The sequence below is a fragment of the Podarcis pityusensis genome (genome assembly GCF_964106645.2).
Source record: "Podarcis pityusensis genome assembly, chromosome: 13".
Lineage (NCBI taxonomy): Eukaryota > Metazoa > Chordata > Lepidosauria > Squamata > Lacertidae > Podarcis > Podarcis pityusensis.
The window spans coordinates 1,201,691-1,223,467 of record NC_138038.1 but is presented as its reverse complement, the minus strand read 5'-3'; the positions used below and the strand labels follow the sequence as shown (position 1 = coordinate 1,223,467).

Below are 21,777 nucleotides of genomic sequence, written 5' to 3'. Positions count from 1 at the left end.
TTACTTGCTCCGGTACCTTTTCCTCCCTCTCCCCAACAGCTCCCGCCATTCCTTGCCATTCCTTTCTTTGGGGGCAGACTCTGGCAAAATGACCTGGCTGTTGGCAGAGATAACATTTCTTGGCGCCCTTCCCCTCCTTCTTCCGCTCTTCACTGGGCTTTGAAACTGCGCGCGCGCGCGCTGTTCCAATTTCCATCGGCTCTCCCGGCGGGAACGGTGGCTCTGGAATCTCTGGAATGCGAAGCTCCCTCCAACGTTCCCCCTTCCCTTCCCGCCTCTCCAAGGCTCTCGCCTCTTGGCGCGCTCCTATGGTCAGCGCTGATTTGGTCAGCTGGTCCATAGACTCCGCCCTGGGCCCCCGGGAAAGTTCGTCTTTCACAGCCGAAGAAAGCCCTTCTTCAAAGAGCATTTGAATGGGTTCCGCCGATAGATCCCACCCCAATTTATGGATCAACATGGTAAACTCAGTCCAGTACTCACGAACAGATCGGCTCCCCTGTTTGCACGCCATTAACTGTCTGCGTACCACTCCCTGCTCAATATCGCTGGAAAACATCAGATCCATGGCACGAAAAAACTTCCTCGTGTCTTTCAGGATGTCATTATTCGTTGCCATCAGGGGCCTCACCCAGTCTTTCGCCCCCTTTTTGAGATGCCCAATCACAAAAGCCACCCGCGATTCCTCGTCGGGAAAGTCATCAAACTGCAGATTAAGGGCATATTGCATCTCTGTCCTAAAGGCATGATAGTCCTTGGGCTCCCCCCCAAACTTCTGTACCAATCCTGGCAACTTTCTGGCGAGCGGGGTGGTTTTCCCCTTCTCTGCATCTTGAGCCCTCCTCTCCTCGAGCCTCGCCGTCTGCAGCGCTAGCTGGACCTCCAACGCCCGGTACCTTTCTTCCAGGCTTGGACCCGCTCCAGCTCCTGCTTCTCCGGTTCCGGCTGGGTTGCTCATGATGCCTTCTCCTGCACAAGCTGCTCACGGAGACTGTCGGAATGCTGTGATGGGACGATGAGCTACTTGTGTGTAAAATCCAAGTCCCTCAGAGTTTGGTCAAGTTTGCAAACCTCTGTCTGTAACGGAGCCCCTTAAACATGGCTCCGTCAGTCGCTGGCAGATTCCGACAGTGGTTGCTTTCGGAATCGCTTCCAACATAAAAGCTCCTTAACGGAAACACGTCTTCTGGACTCTCTGCGTGACAGTTTCCGGCGAGGAGTGGGTGTCCCTACAGGAGGTCCTGAAACCTCCCCACTGTTTTCGCTGGAAGTGTCTCTGAGCCATCCCTCCAGCTCACTTTCCCTCAGCTCACCTCCTCTCCCCCTACTGGTTCCCTCTTCAGCTGCTGAGTCTCTCCCAACCTGTGTGAGCCCTTTCACCTCCCTTCCTTCCGATGGCAGTTCCCTGACAAAATTTAAAGACTATTTACAGAAATACTGCAAAATTAATGAATGTTAGAATGATGTCAGAATGAAGTTAAGTGGTTTTAGCAGCAATGTTATAAAGATGTATGTAAAAATGGATTGTTAACAGGTGAGAATCTAAAGTTATAATATATTAAGTTTAAGGATTAAGATAAAAACAAAGAGGGAAAGGAATTGCTGAATTAACTAATTGAATTGGAATACAAAAAAGGGAGGTGAGAGGAGGTCAGGGAAGCAAGGAAATGAAATGTAAGGTATGAAAGATTGATTTGTTTTTAAGTGTTTTTTACCTTTTTTCTGTGTTTGGTATTCTGTATTTCTTCTCTTTTTTATCTCTTTCTTTTTTTTCCTTTTCCTTTTATCTATGTAATCTTTCTTTTCTTTTGAAACCTTAATAAATATCATTTAAAAAAAACAACAGTGTGATGCAGCAGCAAAAAAGAGAGAAATGAATGCTGTTCTAGAGTGCAACAACAGAAGAATATAATGTCCAGATCAAGGGAAATAATAGTATCTCTCCCTTCTGCCTTGGTCAGACCCCACCTAGACAACACTGTGTTCAGTTCAAGGAGGGCATTGGCAATCTGGAAGGTGTGTAGAGGATGGCAACCAAGATGATCCAGGGTTTGGAAACCAAGGTGGAATCTACACACATATAAAAAGCGTTCTGAAAATGCTTTTTTAAAACCGTTTTTTAAAAATACATTGAATTTTCCATAAGGCTCACCATCACCATCCAGTGTCACACTTAAAACATTTTATTTGCAGCTGTATAGCTGAGTTCCAAGCCTTAAGAGGAACAGCTGAGGGAGCTGAGGATGTTTAGCCTGGAGTCTGGAGAAGAGGAGACTGAGAGGAGATACGATGGCCATCTTCAAATATCTCAAAGGCTGTTACACAGAAGATGGAGCAAACTTGTTTTCTCCTGCTCTGGAGGGTGGGACTCAAACCAGTGGCTTCAAGTTACAAGAAAGGAGATTCCGACTAAACATCAGAAAAAACTTTCTGCCAGTAAGATTGGTTTGACAGTGGAACTGTTTCCTTCAGCAGGTTGTGGGCTCTCCTTCCTTGGAGTTTTTTAAGAAGAAGTTGGATGGCCGTCTGTCATGAATGCTTTAGTTGAGATTCCTGCATTGCAGGGGGTTGCACTCAGGGCTTTTTTTCTTAAAAAAATGTTGAGGGGTACTCTCATTTTGACTCAAGAAGATCACCATTTTATTGTTCAAATCGGAAAAAATAAATACAGTAAATGGACAAAAGTAAAAAGATTCACAAAATATTTAGGGGGTCTGTGTACCCCCAGGAAAAAAGCACTAGCTGCATTAAATGGACCTCAGGGTCCCTTCCACCTCTACAATTCTATGATTCTATTATCACTAGCATTGCTTAAAAGAGTAAATAAAACACACAGAGGTCCCATTGGTAAGAGGGGAAATCTTCTTTACTTACGGTGTTTTCATCTTTATGAGGTCGGCTGCCTTGTGCATTTTTCCTGACTATCTGTTAGTCTCAGCCCCATCCTCTGCTGATGGGGGGCCTGCAAGGTATACACAAGACTGACTTGGTGACACAAGAGAGCATCCTCAGAAGACAATGCCCACCACAAACACCCCCCTCCGTGCTAGAATGCTGGCTTTCCTAAATACTAATTCAACAAGCACATTAAATCTTATCAAGTCTGCAAGTTAGTATTGTAATAAATGAAAATCTGCCCTTATTCCCTTATGGGGGAATAAGAGCCCTTATAGAGTCTTTTGCAGGTTCTCCATCGGTCGGAGAAAATAACAGGCCAACCAGAGAATATTGAGAAGCAAAGCAGCTGAAAAGCCTGATCTTTATTGAACTGTTGCAACAGGATGCTCCCCTCACACGCAGGAAAGGAGGAGGACCCCAAACAAAGGTGTGCCCGCCCTTATATAGACATTTTTAATTGCCTGCCCTGGAGTCCAAGACCACCCTCAGAAACATCATACCTACATCACAGAAAGGGTGGAGCTCAAGAGAAATCTGAGTTCGTTGTTTACCTCCTGTCTGGCAGGTTACCTCTTAATGCTCACTTGATTGGATACCCTGGGTAGCCTGGCCAGTCTTTTGTAATGATAAATACTTAGTTCCTGAGCCAGGTCACAGGCTCACCCTATTCATACACAGACATACCCTTAAGACAGGATTTGTGAATGAAAAGACAATGGAGAGGCTTTTCCATTTTCCTTGACCTTGCAGAGAAATCATTTGGTCAGTTTGGGAGTCAAAATGGTTTCCAGGCTGAATCTGGTCAAATTTGAAGCTTTCACTGCTAGGCCGCATTGCTGCGATAAAAATGAATGTATTGCCGAGAATGTTGTTTTTGTTTCAAACATTGCAAATTTTGGATAAAATGGATTGTTTCAAGAAGTGGCAGAGAGATATTTCTAGATTTGTCTGGCAGGGCAAGAAGCCTAGAATAAAATTCAAAATACTAACGGATGCAAAGGAAAGAGGTGGATTTGCCCTGCCAGACCTTAAACTTTATTACGAATCAGCAGCTTTTTGCTGGCTGAAAGAATGGCTGCTTCTTGAAAACATAGACATTTTAGATTTAGAAGGTTTTAATAATGTATTTGGATGGCATGCATATTTGTGGTATGATAAGGTCAAAGCACATAAAGCATTTAAAAATCATATTGTCAGGAAAGCATTGTTTAATGTCTGGATAAGATATAAGGACCTACTTGAAAATAAAACCCCAAGGTGGTTGTCACCGATGGAAGCGAAGGCTCAGAAGAAGCTCAATATGGAGGCCAAATGGCCGAAATATTGGGAAATTTTGGAACAAGAGGGAGACAAATTGAAATTGCAGAGTTTTGAAAAACTAAAAGATAAAGTGCGAGATTGGCTTCATTATTATCAGATAATGGAGGCATATAATTTGGATAAGAAAATTGGCTTCCAGGTGGAAAAATCAAAATTAGAAACAGAACTGTTAGACCCTAAAACTAAGATTTTGTCAAAGATGTATAACTTGCTGTTGAAATGGAACACTCAGGATGAAACGGTGAAATCTGCTATGATTAAATGGGCACAAGATGTTGGACATAACATAATGTTTGCTGACTGGGAACAGTTATGGACCACAGGTATGAAGTTTACGGCATGTAATGCCTTAAGAGAGAATATTATGAAAATGATATACAGGTGGTACATGACACCAGTCAAGCTTGCAAAAATCTATCATTTGCCCGATAATAAATGTTGGAAATGTAAAGAAACTGAAGGTACATTCTTTCACCTTTGGTGGACATGCCCAAGGATTAAGGCTTTCTGGGAGATGATCTATAATGAAATGAAAAAGGTATTTAAATATACCTTCTTGAAGAAACCAGAGGCCTTTCTCCTGGGCATAATCGGCCAATTGGTGCCAAAGAAGGATAGAACTTTTTTTATGTATGCCACAACAGCAGCAAGAATACTTATTGCAAAATATTGGAAGACACAAGATTTACCCACACTGGAAGAATGGCAAATGAAGGTGATGGACTATATGGAACTGGCAGAAATGACTGGCAGAATCCGAGACCAGGGAGAAAAGTCGGTGGAAGAAGATTGGAAGAAATTCAAAAACTATTTACAGAAATACAGCAAAGCTAATGAATGTTAGAATGATGTTGGATTGAAGTTAAGTGGTTTTTAGCAGCAATGTTATAAAGGAATATGTAAAAATGGATTGTCAACAGGTGATAATTTAAAGTTATAATATATTAAGATAAAAGATTAAGATGAAATCAAAGAGGGAAAGGAATTGCTGAAATAACTAATTGAACTGGAATACAAAAAAGGGAGGTGTGAGGAGGTCAGGGAAACAAGCAGATGAAAGATAAGATATGGAAAGACTGATTTGTTTTTAACTGTTTTTACTTTGTATTTTTTTCTCTTTTTTTTCTTTTACTCTTTTTCTCTTATTTTTGTAATATGTTGAAACCTTAATAAATATTTTATTTAAAAAAACCACAAAATGGTTTCCAGGCTGTTTTCCTGTGCTGCTTCAGACATGTGGTTCATATATTTATGTACGTGTTTGCTTGGTACATTTATGAACATTTATTTTATATAGACCTTAATTTTTTTATTTCAGTATAAACCGTTGGAACTGGTCTTTGATTTTCTGGAGAAATTGTGAACGAATCCAGTTATCATGGCTGGTCCCGCTGTAAGGGGGTATGATTAGCTCTTTACATTGCCGCCCCCCAAATATACTTAGAAGAGACAGCTTATGTTACAACCTGCGATTGTGGGAAACCAGAGCCTAGACTTTTCATTTAGGGTTTTTAATGTTGCAATTCTTAACACACTTTGCGGAGAGGGGGAACCTGCCTTCCAATACTCATGCATAGAAATGAGCCCACATCTGGAGAGGATTTCATCAGAGCCACCCAGACTGGCCTTTGCTGTGGGAGAGCATCCTTGGGGGCTGAGGAGAAGCCCCTGTGGCCTGCGAATCGCCTTGGAGGGACTCTGGAGAGGAAGAGCAGATAGATGTAACATCACGCAATCCTGTTCCTTTGGCTTGCGTCTGCTTGCAGCATCTGTTCCAGATCAGGACTCTGTCCCTTTCTGCCTCCCTTCTGACATGCCCCTCCTGAAGAATGTGGCCCCCCAACATCAGCTGAGGTCTGAATGAGCTCATTGTTGCCCCTGTTATTCTGGTCATAATCTCCATCTCTCTTTCCTGGATTGTTTTTTTGGTGGGGGGACAACGACAAAGGTGACAACAGAGATTAAGCCCTCTGCTGGGCTGCTATACCTTCACTCTTACTTTTGTGAATACTTCTCATCTTTTAGGTTTTTTTAAAAGACTTTATCATTTAGAGCTGGGGTGTAACAAAAGCTTTGCAAAAACAGAGGTCTTCTCAGCAAGCATTTGCTCTTGGGCTGCCTGAACTGCCAAGCCTCTCAGCCTAGGACTGTCCAGGGGAAGGGGCTGTTTTTGGCGCTCATTGCAAATGGGAATGGAAATCACAGGGGCTTGTGAAACTGAAGCATGCATGAGATCAGAAAATGTTCTGGGACTTCTTCAGATCTTAGCATTCACCAGAGGTGGGGTAGAAATTTGGTATGGTTTGCATTTTAATGTGGACTGGTCTCATTCTCAAAACAATATGCAAACCAGAGTGCAGCTTGCCTTTAAAATTTGCACTTCTCCAGATTTTACAATGCAGAAAAATGTGTTCAAACATGCATATTTATGGGACAATTTAATTTTTTCTTTATTATTAAAAGCTAAAATAACATTTAAACTGTATTATATTTGGGGAAAATTCTTTTTAAAATGTGTTATATTAGGCAAAATCACATGCAAAGGTGTGTTTATTAGGAGGAAGAGAGTTTTAATGTTTAAAAGTTCAACATATATAGATATTTAACACAAATGAATGTGGAAATGTGTTGGACTGGAAATACTGGAAAATGAAAAATTTAGAGAAACGTAAATTGACAGCTCTAACCATCCCTGTCATCCACCTTGAATTACAATGGAAGCATTTATGGCAAACTGAGTATATTTTGATTTTTCAGCTCTCAGATTACAGACACACAAAGCAGCAAAGAGGAATGAGATGTAAATTGCATACCACTTTTCAAGGGGAAAAATCATCCAAAATATGTTTACAAATGACATATCAGATAAGCAATAAAATACAATTTAAGACTGCAAAGCACTGCCAAAATCTTAAAGCAATATTTCAAAATGTTTCTAAAAAGCCAAGAGGACCAACACTAATCCAGCATAATGTAAAATTATCAAAATCAGGTAAACATTGGAAAGTTCTGCAGCTCAGATCAAACAAGTTGCTAAAGGTGGTGGGAAAAGGTGGAACGTCTTGAAGGCTGCAAGAGAATGAAGAGAACAACCTAAGAAGAGCCGGCTATATCCAGCCAATGGCCCATCCTCTTCTCCCAGTGGCCAAATGGATGGGCCGGCCTGGTCGGACTCTGACATCTCACGTAATCACATTCCACCGTTGTGGGGCTGCCGCTAAGAATGCCTTCATCATGAGCGCTTCACAGACATTTCATAGTGGATTCAGTAACTTCATTGATTGACTGTAAACTATCATCATCATCATCATCATTATTAAAGATTTCCTTATACTATGTCAGATCCTGGCTCCACCTAGCTCAATGTTTTCTCCTTGCAAGGCAGATGTTGTGCCACAGAGCTACGGCCCCTTGGCCTAAGAGAGTGTGTATTGTTTTGAAAATGGCCCAAAACAATAAAAGGAGCAGAATTGGTTTTCTCCTGACTCCAAAGCAGACAAAAGAGCAGGATTGTGCTGGGCACCATCCACTGTGCAGTCCTTTCCTGCCAAAGTCCGGTAGACGTGGAGGGGGAAGACGGGATTCTCCTGGAGGGCTCCTATTCCTCAGAAGGTCTTCTGCAGATCTTCCTGAATGACTGAGCCCATTGTGTTTTATTTAACTGCAGAACTATAGGACCCAATTAAAAATAATGAGGCCCGTCTCCACCTGCCAGGCTCAGTTAGTGATAATGGAAGCTGATAGCTCCTGGAATATATTCATTTTTGTCTGATAGGTGAACTAGGGCAGGGGTCTTGGCTTGGGTCAGTGGCACATCCCTAGCAACAAAACATGGGTCATTCGCACCCAAGGGGGCCTTTAGGAACCCAGTGATTAAATAAGGAAGTAGGAAGTAAATCAAATACAAAAACGTGAAGGACACCCCCCCTCTCCGTTTCAGCTGCATTTTACTGTTTGGCTATTCATCAGATTATTCCCTCTCTTTAAGGCCAATGGGAAAAATCCACTGACTGTGGACAGATGAGGAGGGGGATCCATTTGACATCACACATCCAGGGACAAAGAAAACAAGCAATGTGATTCTGGTCCACATTGAGGAGTTGTGGAAAGGTCAGTATTTCCTGCCCCGTCCCAGAACCACCATACAAGCCTAATTGTATTACGAAAACCTGAACTTGATCGCGTTTGGGTTTAACTGAAAGAATTATTAGAAGTGCTGACATCTGCATGGCGGGATCAATATAAAATCACAGAGCTTTTAGTTAATGCACCAGGTTTCTTTTATCATTCAGCTCCCTCTTGAGGCATTAAAAAATACACATATATATTTACCCGTCAATGGAGACAGTGTGCTGGGGATATGTCCTAAATGAGAGCCACATGGGAGGAAGCAAGCCCAGTGGATGGTGTTTATTATTGGCTCAGGCCTTTCAAAACATACTATTTTGTGTGTGTGAGAAAGAGAGAGAGGAGGGGGGATTTGAACTTGGCCATCTGACATGACTGGTTCTTGAATTAACGTTAAGTATCTGTGCGGCGAGAGCACTCCAAACTTGGAGAAGCTGGACAGGACCTGTCATTTTGAATGAGTAATCCATCCTGAGTGCAGAGGAGAGGCAACACATTGCTTCCCCCTTCAGTCATGGAGAAGGGCAATCACTATCTGTCAGCAGCTCTTTAAACACACCCACCCACCCCAAGATGGGATGCTTAACTTATTGGCAGCAATTCAGCCCTGGCACCTCCACTGTCAGCAGTGGGTGACTTTGACACTTGTTAGTAGGTGACCACGGTGCAAGCTGCGCACCACCTCCCGTCTCTCTTGGCCATGAGGATTTTTTTTTTAAAAAAACACACTAACATCCTTCTCTGTGTCTAATGATGTTCCTGAGAGAGGCGAGAACAGCCTTTCCTGCGTCCTCCACCCACCTTGAGCCACTGCAAACAGCAGCCAGCAAATGCCTTAAAGGGACGCAATCCATCGTCCAATAGTCCAGCACCCATTCCTTCGGATGAAATTGCGCATCATAAACAGCTTATGGTGGGAGTTCGTGGCACATCCATTGCAGAGCTAATAACAGTGTGGATTCTGTGTATTTGGGCTTGAATAGACCAGTGCATAGCTACCGTAAACCATGGAGCTTGCTCCCACGGGAGGCAGTGATGGCCCCCAGCCTGGATGGCTTTAAAAGGGGAATCGAGGAATTCATGGAGCCACTAGCCAGGAGGCTCTGCTCTGCCTCCATGTGCTTCTGAATGCCCATTGCTGGGCATTGCAGGAGGGGGCAGGGCTCTTGCGCTTGGGTCCGGCTTGCGGGTTTCCTAAACACATCTGGTTGGGCAATGTGAGAACATGGATCCTGGACTGGATGGGCCATTGGCCTGATCCAGCAACTCTTCTTATGTTCTTAGCCGCAGATTGTATCCTATTAGAATAGTGTATATTGGAGCAATCTAAATTAGGCTGGCTGATGAAGTTCTATTACATGGGAAGAACGTGAGACATGCCCAAAGCTGTTTTGAGGGCGCAGCCATGGGGGGTGGACATGCCCCCTTCCAGGGGAGCAGCACAATGGCACCATCACCTATTCTCCTCCAGACCTCTTTTGGTGGCAGAACTTTGCAGCTATCCTGACATCATTGGGAGCAATTTTTTAAGCTTTCCCACATCACTACAAGAGCGCGTAGGTAGCCAGGGATGTGTGTCTGCCTTTTTGCACCATTTCCTGTGTTTTGTGTGTGTGTCCCAAGATAAGTGAATATTGGATACAGCAGCTGTTCTGATGATGCAGTTACAACATTCCTCCCCTCCTCCTCCCCCCGACTGCATCAGCATAAATTATGGGTATAGGATTGCTCTGCATGTTGCTTTTTTTCTCTATAGTTGACAACTAGGATAGCTACTCTCAAGTTATATATATAGTTTAAAAATGCACACAAAACTCAGCAGGTAGCTTGTGAATTTTTTCTCTGATCTACAGAGTTATTAGTATCAATAAGAAAAGATTATGTAGGGAAAGAGGAAGGGGAAATGTCTGAAAGATACCAGAAATCCCCTTTTGTCCTTGTGTTCCCCATTAGTACACCCCATAACACCAGCTGGGAGGAGAGCACATCGTGATCGATTCAGCTGGTCACCCGTGTGCTACAGAAGAAGCCAAAAACCGACAAGCAGTTGGCTCATTCTCTTGCGATATTGTCACCCAGGAAACAAATCTATGATGACACAGTTACATGCATCTGTGAACCTCCTGGCCTCATAGGTCACTGGGCAAATCTCTGCAAACCCAACTGTTGACAGTTCTTCACGGGGTTCCCCACAGGAAACAGAAGGTTAATTGACCATTCCCCAAAACCATGAAGTGCTTTTGAAAATGTTAGTTTTAAATCATGGGACACAGCCCCCTGGACTACAAAAAGGAGCAAGTGCGAGAGGGGCTTGTTTCTACTAATTACTGAAATGTTGGATTTGGGGACTGGGAAGGTGAAAAAACGGTTTAATTGGATTTCCGAGTCATGTCAAAACTGAGCAGAAGCAACCTAAGAAGCGGTGGCAGGATTTGGGACAGAGACGTTTGAGGAGGGTGGGTGGATCCATCAGGCTAAAGTGCCCCTGGATAAAAATAACACCCCTGCCTCGATTGTTCCAATTTGATTAATGCCTGTCAAGGAGACGTGCGTAGAAAAGTCTCACCCTGGTCCATGTAGAATCTGGAAAGGACAAACGGGGATGAAACATTGAAGACACAGCTCACATTGCAAAGGGACCAACTTCATGTCCTGACAATACCCCAAAGCAGATGCCAGCAGCTCATCTGCTATCTCAACAAAATAAATGGGGAGAAACAACAGTGCAGGCATGTCCTTGTAGGTCTGTCTGTAACAGGAAGCACAGAAGACCTAAAACAATTTGAGATCTTGTGCTGGAAGAAGCATCACCAACAGCTGGGGCCACAGGGCAGTCTTCCCCAGGATGGGGCTTTCCAGATGTTTTGAACTAACCCCCATGACATGACATGGAGAAAGTTGAGAAAGAATTTTTTCCCCCTCCCTCTTTCATAACACTAGCAAGTCACGGACATCCAATGAAGCTCAATGTCAGAACATTCACAAGTGATAAAAGAAAGCACTTATTCACGCAGCAGATTGGTTGAACTATGGAACTCGCTGCCACAGGAGGCAGGGATGGCCTTTAAAAGAGGATTGGACAAATTCATGGAGAAGGCTATCAATGGCTGCTAGCCACGATTGTTTTGCTTTGCCTCCACAGCTGGAGACAGTTGGTATCCATCTGTCTCGGGAGACACTGGAGGAGTGTGCTTTCAGGGATGAAGTCCAAAGGTTGGCGAGCTACAGCGCCTGTTGTGGCTGTAGAGACTGATAGGGGAGAGACATGTTTTGTTGCAGTTGTGGCAGAGGAAGGCATCTGGTTGTGTTGCTGCAGATGCACTAGGGCGTTTTTCCTCTCTGTGCTTTTCCCAGCAGTCATTCCTCCTCTGAGCATTGTTGTGGATGCATGACCTGACTGTCTCCAGGCACTGCAGTCATCTGCTAAGGATTCCTACAAGGCAGATTTAAGGTTAACAGAGGCAACAATGCTTCTGAAGACCACTTGCTGGAAACTGCTGGAGGTGAGAGGCCTCTTGTGCTCAAATCTTGCTTGTGGGCTTCCCACAGGCCTCTAGTTGGTCACTGCGAGAAGAGGAGTCTGGACTAGAGGGGCCCCTGGGGCGGATCTCGCAGGCTCTTTTCCTGTTCTGGACTTGACACTAACTTTGACATTCTTTTCTCACCAGGCAGACATTTTCCTTTTTCTGGGGCAGCACCCAGGTATTGATGTTTATATATTCTGACTATGTTTTTAACTTCATAAACTTTTGTTGCACTACCCAAAGGCCATGGCATCATCCAAAAACATCAACAGTCACTACTGTTTATATACAATAAAACCACAGACAAATCTACTAAAATTCTCTGTTACATAGGTAGTTCTCATATAACATGTACAAATTAAATCTCCGAGTCCCCTTTGCAGTTGGCCACTAGCTTATCTGGTTCTTTCACCCTAATCTTCCCAGCTGCCAAGGTGCAGAGAGCTACTTTATAAGCTACAAAGTCACCGGCCTCCCTCTGCAGCCGTTTCACCTTCTCTGCCCTGGTTGTTCTCGACATACTTGTGCATTTTGCTTATTGCTGATATTGTAAAGACTGCCTTCTATTTGAACCAGTCAGGCACTAGGACCACCCTCACGTCTCCTGACCTTGGTTTTCAGGAAGACCTTTTTGTCCGTTACATCCCTGTATATAATCAGTGGTTGGTCCTATTGTACAACTCCGATGCACCATCTGTATGCTCTCAAGTGACTAGACTTTTGCTAAATGCCTTTTCCTGGTGGGATTAATGGGCAATTTCACACTAAATGATTTTAACTACAATTTGTTACACTGACAGAAAGTATTACAAGCAAATTTCACCCATGGGGGGTGGGGAGGCCTGGCCTTGTAAAATGGAGCACCTATCGCTCTGGTTTATGTCTATTTCAGTTTAAATATCAATCTACAAGAAATACAAAGAGGATTTGTAACACAAGTGGAGGGGGGGAATTAAATGCTCTGGTAAATTAAAAGAGGCATTAAGCGTTCTGAGGAAATAAGTTGCTTGTTTAAAAGCAGTTATTCAATATAATTTAAGTGTGTGTGTGTGTCTAGACTTTCCTAGTGCTGTTTTTCGCTTCTCTAGCCCATTTTGGTGCACATGGTGATGCGTGGATCAGCCCTTTGCTCTATTTCTGTCAAGCAAATCACTGTGTTTGTTGCAGAGTACTGGAACTTGCTAGCCAGTGTGTCGTAGCAGAAACACATTCTGAATGATGCCCTAGTAGAGACCGGATGAACACTCCTTATTGATATACCATGTCTACTTTAATTTACCTGGAAGAAGGAAGAGGAAGGTTGACTCAGGATTGCTGCACACAGGTTATGCATTTTGTAAATTCAAGAGGCGGCTTACTCAATGCTCTGCCTCCACAGTCAGAGGCAGCGATGCCTCTGAATGCCAGTTGCTAGAAGCCACAGGAGGGCAGAGTTGCTCTTGTGCCCGGGGCCTGTTTGTGGGCTTCTCATAATGGGGGGCCCCTGGCTGGCAAGGGTAAGAACAGGATGCTGGCCTAGTTGGGCCAATGGCCTGATCCAGCAGACGCTTCCTATGTCCATCTGTGGCACCCTTGTTTGTTTATTTATTGAACTGCTTTTAGACCCCACCCTTCCTCCAAATAGAAGTGCAGGACAACTTACATCACAACACATGGAGTAACCGTACTATAATATATAAAGCAAAAATGAAACACAATTGCACATTTATTATTTGTACTTTTTTCACAGCATTTATATACCACTTGCAATTAATAAAAATCTTAAAGCGGTTTACAAACTTTGTGCAAATGAATGAGGAGCATTGCTGAATAAACAGGTCATCTGGAAGCAATCAAAAGGGAATCTGCACGTGCTCAGAGGTTTTCTGTTTCTGGTAAGAACTGGCAAAGCTTATTGTTGCTCTGTGAAAGCCCCAGGGAGACCTGGAATGGGCGGGGTGGGCAGAAAACATCAGAACATTGGAAGAACCCTGCTGGGTCCCACAAACCGTTTCCACAGGGGCTCCCCAAGGCCTGCTGGAAACCTGCAAGCAGGATCTGAGCACAAGATCTGTGGTTTCCAACAACTGGGATTCAGAAGTATTGATGCCTCCAACCGGGGGGCCAACTTGAATAAAATATGGGGGGGGGGGGCTGCAAGTAAGCCCTGCCCTGCATAATCAGTCGCATGACATGCCGCGCACACACCATTTGAACGGGAATGCCCATCAACTTGGAAGGAGCAGCCCCTCAAATATTTTATTGGGGACCTTGGCTGCTAGGAGTTGGCTCCTCTGCAATCAGCACTCTGGCTAGGAGCCATCCAGAGCTCTCTCCTCCTCCATGAATTTGTCCAATCTTCTTTCAAAACCATCCAGGTTGGTGGGGCGGGGGGGGGGTTCTGCCCCTCCTAACAGACATCCTGGCTCTGCCCGGCCTCCCCGCCTCCTGCTGCAGCGGGGAGTTCCACAGTTTAACAGCTCTGCTCCGCGGCAGCCGGACGGGCCTCTCCCGGCTTCCTCCTCGCGGGCCCTTTCCCGCTGCTGGAGGCGCGGGCGCCGCGGCGCCAAAGGGGAGGCCGGCCCGCCCGCCCGCCCTCCGGGCGCCCAGGGCGGCGCTGCTCCGGGCGCTGCCGCCGAGCCGCGTCTCGGGGCGACTGGGAGCTCCTCGCGGCCGAGACCCGGCTCCGCGCGCTGCCTCCGGGCTTGGTTGGGGCGGGCGCCCGAGAGAGAGGGAGAGAGGGAGGGAGAGAGAGAGGGAGGAGGGCGCCGCCGCTGCCCCCCCCCGCCGGCCGGCCCGCCCCTTCTGCGCATGCTCCAGGCTGGACAGCTCCCCGAGAGGGAAATTTAAAAACGGTTTGGCGAGCGAGGAGGAAGCGAGGAGAGCGCAGCCCGCCGGGCGAAGGGAGCAGCCGGGCGCCCGGGCAGCCGCCGCCGCCGCCGCCATCGTGGTGCAGGTACCTGCCTCCCCCCGCCCCGCCCGGGGGCGCCTCTTCTGCAGGACCCCCGAAGAGATCCCGCGGGGGGGGAGCCCGCGGGATCTCTTCGGGGGGTCCTGCTTCGCCTTCCTCCCCGTGAAAACAAAGTGGTAGTGGGATAAAAGATGCTGGAGTGATTATTGCCCCCCAGACTTGTCAGTTGCTATGACTTCGTTTATTTTCACCCACTTCTGCAATCAGCGGGTTTCTTTCTTTATTTGTTTTCTTTTGAGCAATTATTTCACTTCAATGGGTTGTACTTTTGAAAATACGGCTAAGTCCACCTTGAGTCCAGTGGGTTGCATTTCTGAGTACTGTAAATGTGTAAGGTCAGGCTGCTCTCTCTCTAGATACATATGATGAGGACACTCACAGCAAAAATGCCTGGAAAGTCGGTCCTGTGTAAATCTTACTGAATTTGGACTTGCACATAAGACTGCAAAATGTTGTTTATCCCAAATTTATCCACTTGATAATGGTGGATTTCCCCCTCATTATATACTAGTGTTTGCTCATTAAGCATCAACAAAGGTTTTAAAAAAAAAATCCAAGGAAATCTTCTTCTGAAGCAAAATATGTAAGATTTGGGTGTCATCATATATAGCATTTTAAACAATCAAGAGGCTAGTTCTTTATTTGTTGAAATACTGGGTAGTTCTGTCATACCTATGTGGTCCCTCTCCCCTTCTTTCCATGTAGGAAATGATAGAAAGTGATATCACCTCAGTCATGTCTGGCCTCATTCAAAATTCAGGGCAAAGCCACCACCCTTCTCCACAAGAATATAGGTGAGCATTTTCTTTCTTTCTTAATGAATTTGTATTTCTCCCTGCTGTCCTGTGAAACGGTGCTCTGAGTGTCATTTGCCCCCGTGCACACAAATCAATTTCACATTTGCCCTTTGCTTTTCAATTAGCTCTTCAGCCTGGCAATTTCTTGCATCTTAGGATGTGCTCAGTAACTAAGGGTTAATAATTATTTATCTCTTCCCTTGGGAACCTGGCAGAGCATTTTAGTAGGTGCTACTGGGGATTTCTGTCAAATGGCTTCTGGAGGTGTGTAAATGCCAGGTAGAACATCTGTACACTCCTTGGTGTGCAAACATGGTTCAGCCCTTCCACTGAAATGAATGACGGGTTCTGCGTGCATAAGAGATTTGGTGTCTTTGACACGTAGCAAAATCACAGACACATTCTGGCCTCCGTCTGTTTTACCGAAGACTCATGTGTTCATACAAATGACATGAGAAAACTTGGTATACTTATTGGTATAACATTATTCTTGTTTATAAAACCCATTTTTAAAAAATTTCTTTTTTCGTGTGTGTGTGTGTGTGTGTGTGTATTTCTTTAGTTTAAACCCTTTATCCAGCATGAGCTATGGCAGTTTGGAAGTTAATGCCAGCCATCCGTACGCTTTGAATATTGAGCGTCTAAGGATTGTCTTGCTGAATCAAGCCATAGTCCAGGGGAAAGGAATCTCCCTCCCTGTCTCCCTCAGTCCAGATGCGCCCTGAGCAGGGAAGCGGGGTCTCCATCTGGCCCTGCTCCAACAGCACTCAGGCTTGAAATCAGTCTTGCATCCACATGAGTACACCGTACAGTACAGCGTGGCCAGTTGGGCAGATGCCTTTGGGCTCTCGCCTTCAGGGAATCTGCGCCTACCATCTTGGATCTTTCCTCTGAATATCAAGGTTCCACTTAGCTATCATGCCCAGTTGGCATTGAGAGACTCCTTCTCTGGAAACTTATTGACTTCCCTTTGCAGCCATATCAGTTGGTGGCCAATCACCACATTGTAACCGGTGGAACTTCCCACCACTGTACACCAAATTCCCTAAGTTAAATTACATGCGGTGTTTGTAATTTTTGTCTGCTGTAAAACTGCAGCTTAAAAGCTTGAATGGGTGACCCAAAGTTCTAGTATCACAAAAGAGGCGGAAAAGGTTTCCTCTCTCTCCACATAGTTCAGAATTTTAGAAACTTCTTATTGTGTCCTGCTTTCCTGCCACCCTCTGAAGTTATTTACAGGAAAACAAAGCACTGCAGCTTTCTAAAATGTTATTGCATCCTACCATGTGATAGGAGGCAGAATAACTGCTATATGTACTCTCTCTCTCTCTCTCACCCACACCCACCCACACACCCACACCCACCACCACCACCAAAAACAAAAACAGCCACGCCCCCCAGTTGTTGCCTTGCTGTATTTTGGGTTAAACTGGGTTACATTTTATACTGTGGTATGAAGCTCCTTAAAGGGACGCGGGTGGCGCTGTGGGTAAAACCTCAGCGCCTAGGACTTGCCGATCGCATGGTCGGCGGTTCGAATCCCCACAGCGGGGTGAGCTCCCGTCGTTCGGGCCCAGCTCCTGCCCACTTAGCAGTTCAAAAGCACCCTTAAGTGCAAGTAGATAAATAGGTACCGCTTTATAGCGGGAAGGTAAACGGCGTTTACGTGTGCTGCGCTGGTGCTGGCTCGCCAGAGCAGCTTCGTCACGCTGGCCACGTGACCCGGAAGTGTCTGCGGACAGCGCTGGCTCCCAGCCTCTAGAGTGAGATGAGCGCACAACTCTAGAGTCTGTCAAGACTGTCCCATACGGGCAGGGGTACCTTTACCTTTTTATGAAGCTCCTGGCTGGACGCGGGTGGCGCTGTGGTCTAAACCACAGAGCCTAGGGCTTGCCAATCGGAAGGTCGGCAGTTCGAATCCCCGCGACGGGGTGAGCGCCCGTTGTTCGGTCCCAGCTCCTGCCCACCTAGCAGTTCGAAAGCACATCAAAGTCCAAGTAGATAAATAGGTACCGCTCTGGCAGGAAGGTAAATGGCGTTTCCGTGCGCTGCTCTGGTTCGCCAGAAGCAGCTTAGTCATGCTGGCCACATGACCTGGAAGCTGACTGCGGACAAACACCAGCTCCCTCAGCCTATAGAGCGGGATGAGCGCTGCAACCCCAGTGTCGTCTGCGACTGGTACCTTTAGCTTTACCTATGAAGCTCCTACCAATTAATCTACCATCAGGTAACCTACTCAAAAGCACTTTTAAAAATTCCTCAACTTTTGTGCATTTGGAATGGGTGACTCAGAAGCCCCCTTCCCTCTCTGCTGGAGGGTCTTCTACCCTTTTGCTTTGGGCAGCTACTACTTTCAGACACTCTTTCCCACGGCAAACATTCCTGCTCTAGCCTTTCATTGCTCAACAAGCAACTTGCTAACATTCTCTGAAGCTCCATGGGGAAAAGGTTCATGGAACACCTTATACTGCTCTTTCGTCTGGTGGACTCTTGACATATCCTGGCATTTGTAAAGGATGGATTTCACTGCTAAATAAAAGTTGTAGGTAACCTATATATGCCTTCTAGTAGGTTTCGCAGATAACGTTATTGTTTTTGAGTGAGTGAGATCATTTTGAATTCAAGACAGAAGGAAAATAAATATCATTTTCATTTGTAGATACAAGCTTTCCACAAACTGAAATGGAACTTATTTCTAAGTGATCATGCTGAACATAATACCTTTAAAAAAAAGCAGGCATACATGCTATTATTGGAACTTTTTCCCCGGTACAAACCGAGTTCCCAAAGTTTGTAAAACATAATGCTGTAATTTATTATTATGTATTCTAAACTAATTTGCCCAACCCCATTTAAAAGCAGTAAAAGTGTATTTAAAAAACCCTAGATTGTACCCCAAAGTGCATGGTAGCATTTGTTCTACTTCATGAGAAAGCACATTGGATTATGTAAAAGAAAATCTTTCAGACTGACTGATTTTAAGAAGAGAATGGACCTGTCAGTTTCTATCAGGTCTGTTTACTCTCTTGCTGTCACTGCAGCCCGCGACTGGAACCTGCAGCCCCGAGTTCTCCATGGGGGGGGGGGCACATGAAGACTCCACAAAATGGGAATTGGCCCCCAATTAGTGAGCGGGAGGCTGAGATTGTGCTGAGAACACTCCACTCTCTCCCTTGAAATGTTTCCATTGGGCTGCGGAACTTAGAAGAGACCCAGTTTCCAATACAGTATTTTAAAGGAGGGGGCGGGGAGGGGAATGAAAAGGAACGAAGGACGAGAGTCGCAGTTTTGAAAGACCGATCTGAGAGGCCTTCAGTTCTCTGACCATCAAACCTTTGTGCAGACACTGCTCCCTGTTGCCTGGTTTGATAGATGCTGTGATGCTTAAATGTTAAGAACTAGCCTTTGTCCCAAGTGCTACAATGCGCACACCTGATCCTGGTCCGGCAAGGGAGAGTGCTGCGCAGACACAAGCATGGCCAGGCCCACGATGACATCTCATCTCATCTTATAATTAATTGTGTTTATATCCCACCTCCCCCCCCCCCGGAGCTCAAGATGGTCACATGGTTCTCCCCCTCCTCACTTAATCCCCGCAGCAACCCTGTGAGGTAGGTTGGGCTCAGAGCCCAGGGGGCTCCATAGCTGAGTGGGGCTCTAGCCCCGGCCTCCCGAGTGCTAGTCTGACACTCTAACCACTAGATGTGCAGCCCCCAGATGGCACCCAGGGCTGCCGCACTCGTGCGCTTGTGTGTCTCAGTAAATAGGGCTCCCGCCTGAGGACTCCTCCACAGGCCCCTTTGTCCTGCCTGGGCTTTTCTGCTCTGTGCCCAAGCACTACTAAAGCTTGCCCTTTTTTTTCTTTTTTGCCCCACTGCTTTCCCTAGGAAAACCCAATCTTTACCACTGAATCAGATCAAACTTCAGTTTTGGTTTTCTGCAGAATTGTTTTCAGCAGTAAAGAGCAGGCTTTTGCGGGGAAAGTGCCAGAAAAAAAGTGCTTGGACATGAAATCCCGGACCTGTGCCCAGAAATGCAGAGCAAAGGGAAGTGTGGAGGACCCCCAGCCCCCAATACGCCCCCCTCTGGCCGGCTTTGCTGGGATCCGGGATGGTTTTGCTCTGTGGCTCCATCAGGAATAAAGTGAGAGGAAGGAATAAAGCCTGCTTCTTCTGGTTTCTACTCCAGCTGTGGAGTGCCAGGGAACCTGCTCTCCGTGAAGAAATATGTCATTGCAAAGGGTGATTAGCACCCCATGGAGTGGGATTTACTGTTTGCGTGCTTGCCTTGGAGGAGACATCTATAGTCCCCTCCTCAGGGGGAAGGAACCTGTTTTGGCTCTCCATGCATTGTTAAGACTACATCTCCCAGCATCCCTGGCCATTTGGCTGGGCTGACTGCAGGGGCTGATGGGTGCTGTAGTCCAGCAGCATGTGGGGCAGGGGGTGCCCGTGCAGCTGCTTCCTCTGTCTTCTGGAGTCACTGGTGGATTAAGATGAAAACAGCCACAGGAATGGGAGTTATGGGGGTGGCAGCGGGGGAGAAAAATTATCTGAGCATTGCTCCATGTGGCATTTTTACTCTGCCTTTTGAAAGGACAACAAATCAAACACAATGAGGGAAGTCTGGGTTCAACTGGTGGTCTTTTATGCCAGGGCTGGGGAAAACACCCACCTGAAGCCCTGCCTGCAGAGCTCATCATGGGATCAGAGAATGGTAAAGCTGGGAGGGACCTCTGAGGGTCCTCTAGTCCAACCCCCTGCAGTGCAGGGACCTCAGCTGCAGCATCCAGGACAGGAGGCCTCCCAACCTCTGCTTAAAACCCTCCAGGGAAGGATGCCCATCTGTGGCTGTGCACGCCCACACTAGACAGTTCATGTGCCCAGGCTGACAAAAAAAAGCGTGATGGACCACTGGCCTGAGCTGGTATTAGGCAGAGTCGGGGACGGGGGGGGCCCTCACAGAACCAAGTGCCTGGAGTGAGTGCTTGGCGACTGCGGTCTTGTGGGCAATCAGTTGAGGGGAGAGCGGTTGGCAGACGGAGCCACCCTGCTTGTTTTTCACGGTGTGCAGAACCTGTTTCAGATGGAAAAGCCACCTAAATCCAAAACATCCAATGGCTAGGAATGCAGGCTTTATTCCTGTGCCATTGTTTTCCCTTCAGCCCCTTTTACATAACAGAGATTTACACAACCATCTTGCAGGTCCTGCATTGCAGGGAGTTGGACTAGATGGCCCTTGGCATCCCTTCCAGCTCTACAGTTCTATGATTCTAGACTGTCTAGCCAGGGGTAGCTGGCTTTAGCCTTGGTTGGTGGTTCATAACATTCAGTTCAAGAAGTTTAAAAGGGTTTTGAGTGAGTGTTCTCAAAGCTATATTTCCCTCTAACTCTGTGCCAACCCCTGCCTCCATACAGAGTGGGGACCCAGGAAAGGGGTGGGAGGTCTACCCTGTAGGCTAGTTGTGCAAAGATGGTGCCCTTTGGTACAGAAAAGGGACAGGTGCCTTCCCTTCTCTTCCACACAAAGCGGATTTACGAGGAAGTGTTTATTAGGGAGAAGAATGAACAGGGATCCCTTAGATCTGCCATAGAAAGCAGCTTGTTCTCCAGGGAAGATCAGCTGGAGAAGGAGATGGTGCTCCCACCCAGCCATGTGCTGCAGGGGGCGGGCCATGCGCTCGCTGACAGGAGGCGTGTGCAGTGGGTCTTGACCCTCCCCGCCCACCTGACCCCATTTATTTGTTGTGGGGGGGGGGGGCTGAGGGTTGCCAGGGGCCCCGGAGTGCCAGATGGCACGGGGTTGTGTGTCTGCTGTCATTCAGCCAGATTAATGGGAAGTTTGTAAAAAGGGGGAGAAAACAATTAAGCAAGAATCCCAAAAACAAAAGGCAGCCACGTGTGCCCCCCCCCCCCGGCCAACAGTCGCTGGAGCACAATGCCTCCTCGCCTTACAATGCCCAGGGCCAACTGTTGCAAACGACAGGGACCTTCCCCAGTTTTTAAACCATTTGATGCTCCTGTTTACTCACAGCCTGGCCAATGGCGGAGGAGGAAGGGGGGACCACCTGATGCTCTTTCCCAGGCCCAGAACTCCACAAGCCCTGCCTGGCAAGGCGGGTTATTCCATCTTGCAGGCAAGGACTAATACTGAGGAAGAAGAG

The 21,777-nt window shown here is 46.4% G+C and overlaps 1 protein-coding gene across 8 annotated transcripts in view; it reads left to right on the top strand.

Annotated features, from left to right (window-relative positions):
• The window catches only part of FOXN4 (forkhead box N4), a 65,979-nt gene that overhangs the window by 23,158 nt on the left and 21,044 nt on the right, over nucleotides 1–21,777 (top strand). For 7 of the 8 annotated variants that reach the window (XM_080979217.1, XM_080979214.1, XM_080979215.1 and 4 more), the window contains exons 3-4: nucleotides 8,204–8,325; nucleotides 15,523–15,611. In XM_080979217.1, coding sequence (XP_080835343.1) covers nucleotides 15,526–15,611 — 86 coding nt within the window. In that variant the 5' untranslated portion in view covers nucleotides 8,204–8,325; nucleotides 15,523–15,525. Of the gene's footprint in view, nucleotides 1–8,203; nucleotides 8,326–14,692; nucleotides 14,803–15,522; nucleotides 15,612–21,777 lie in introns of those variants that run through there. The other variant, XM_080979212.1, reaches the window with a different exon arrangement.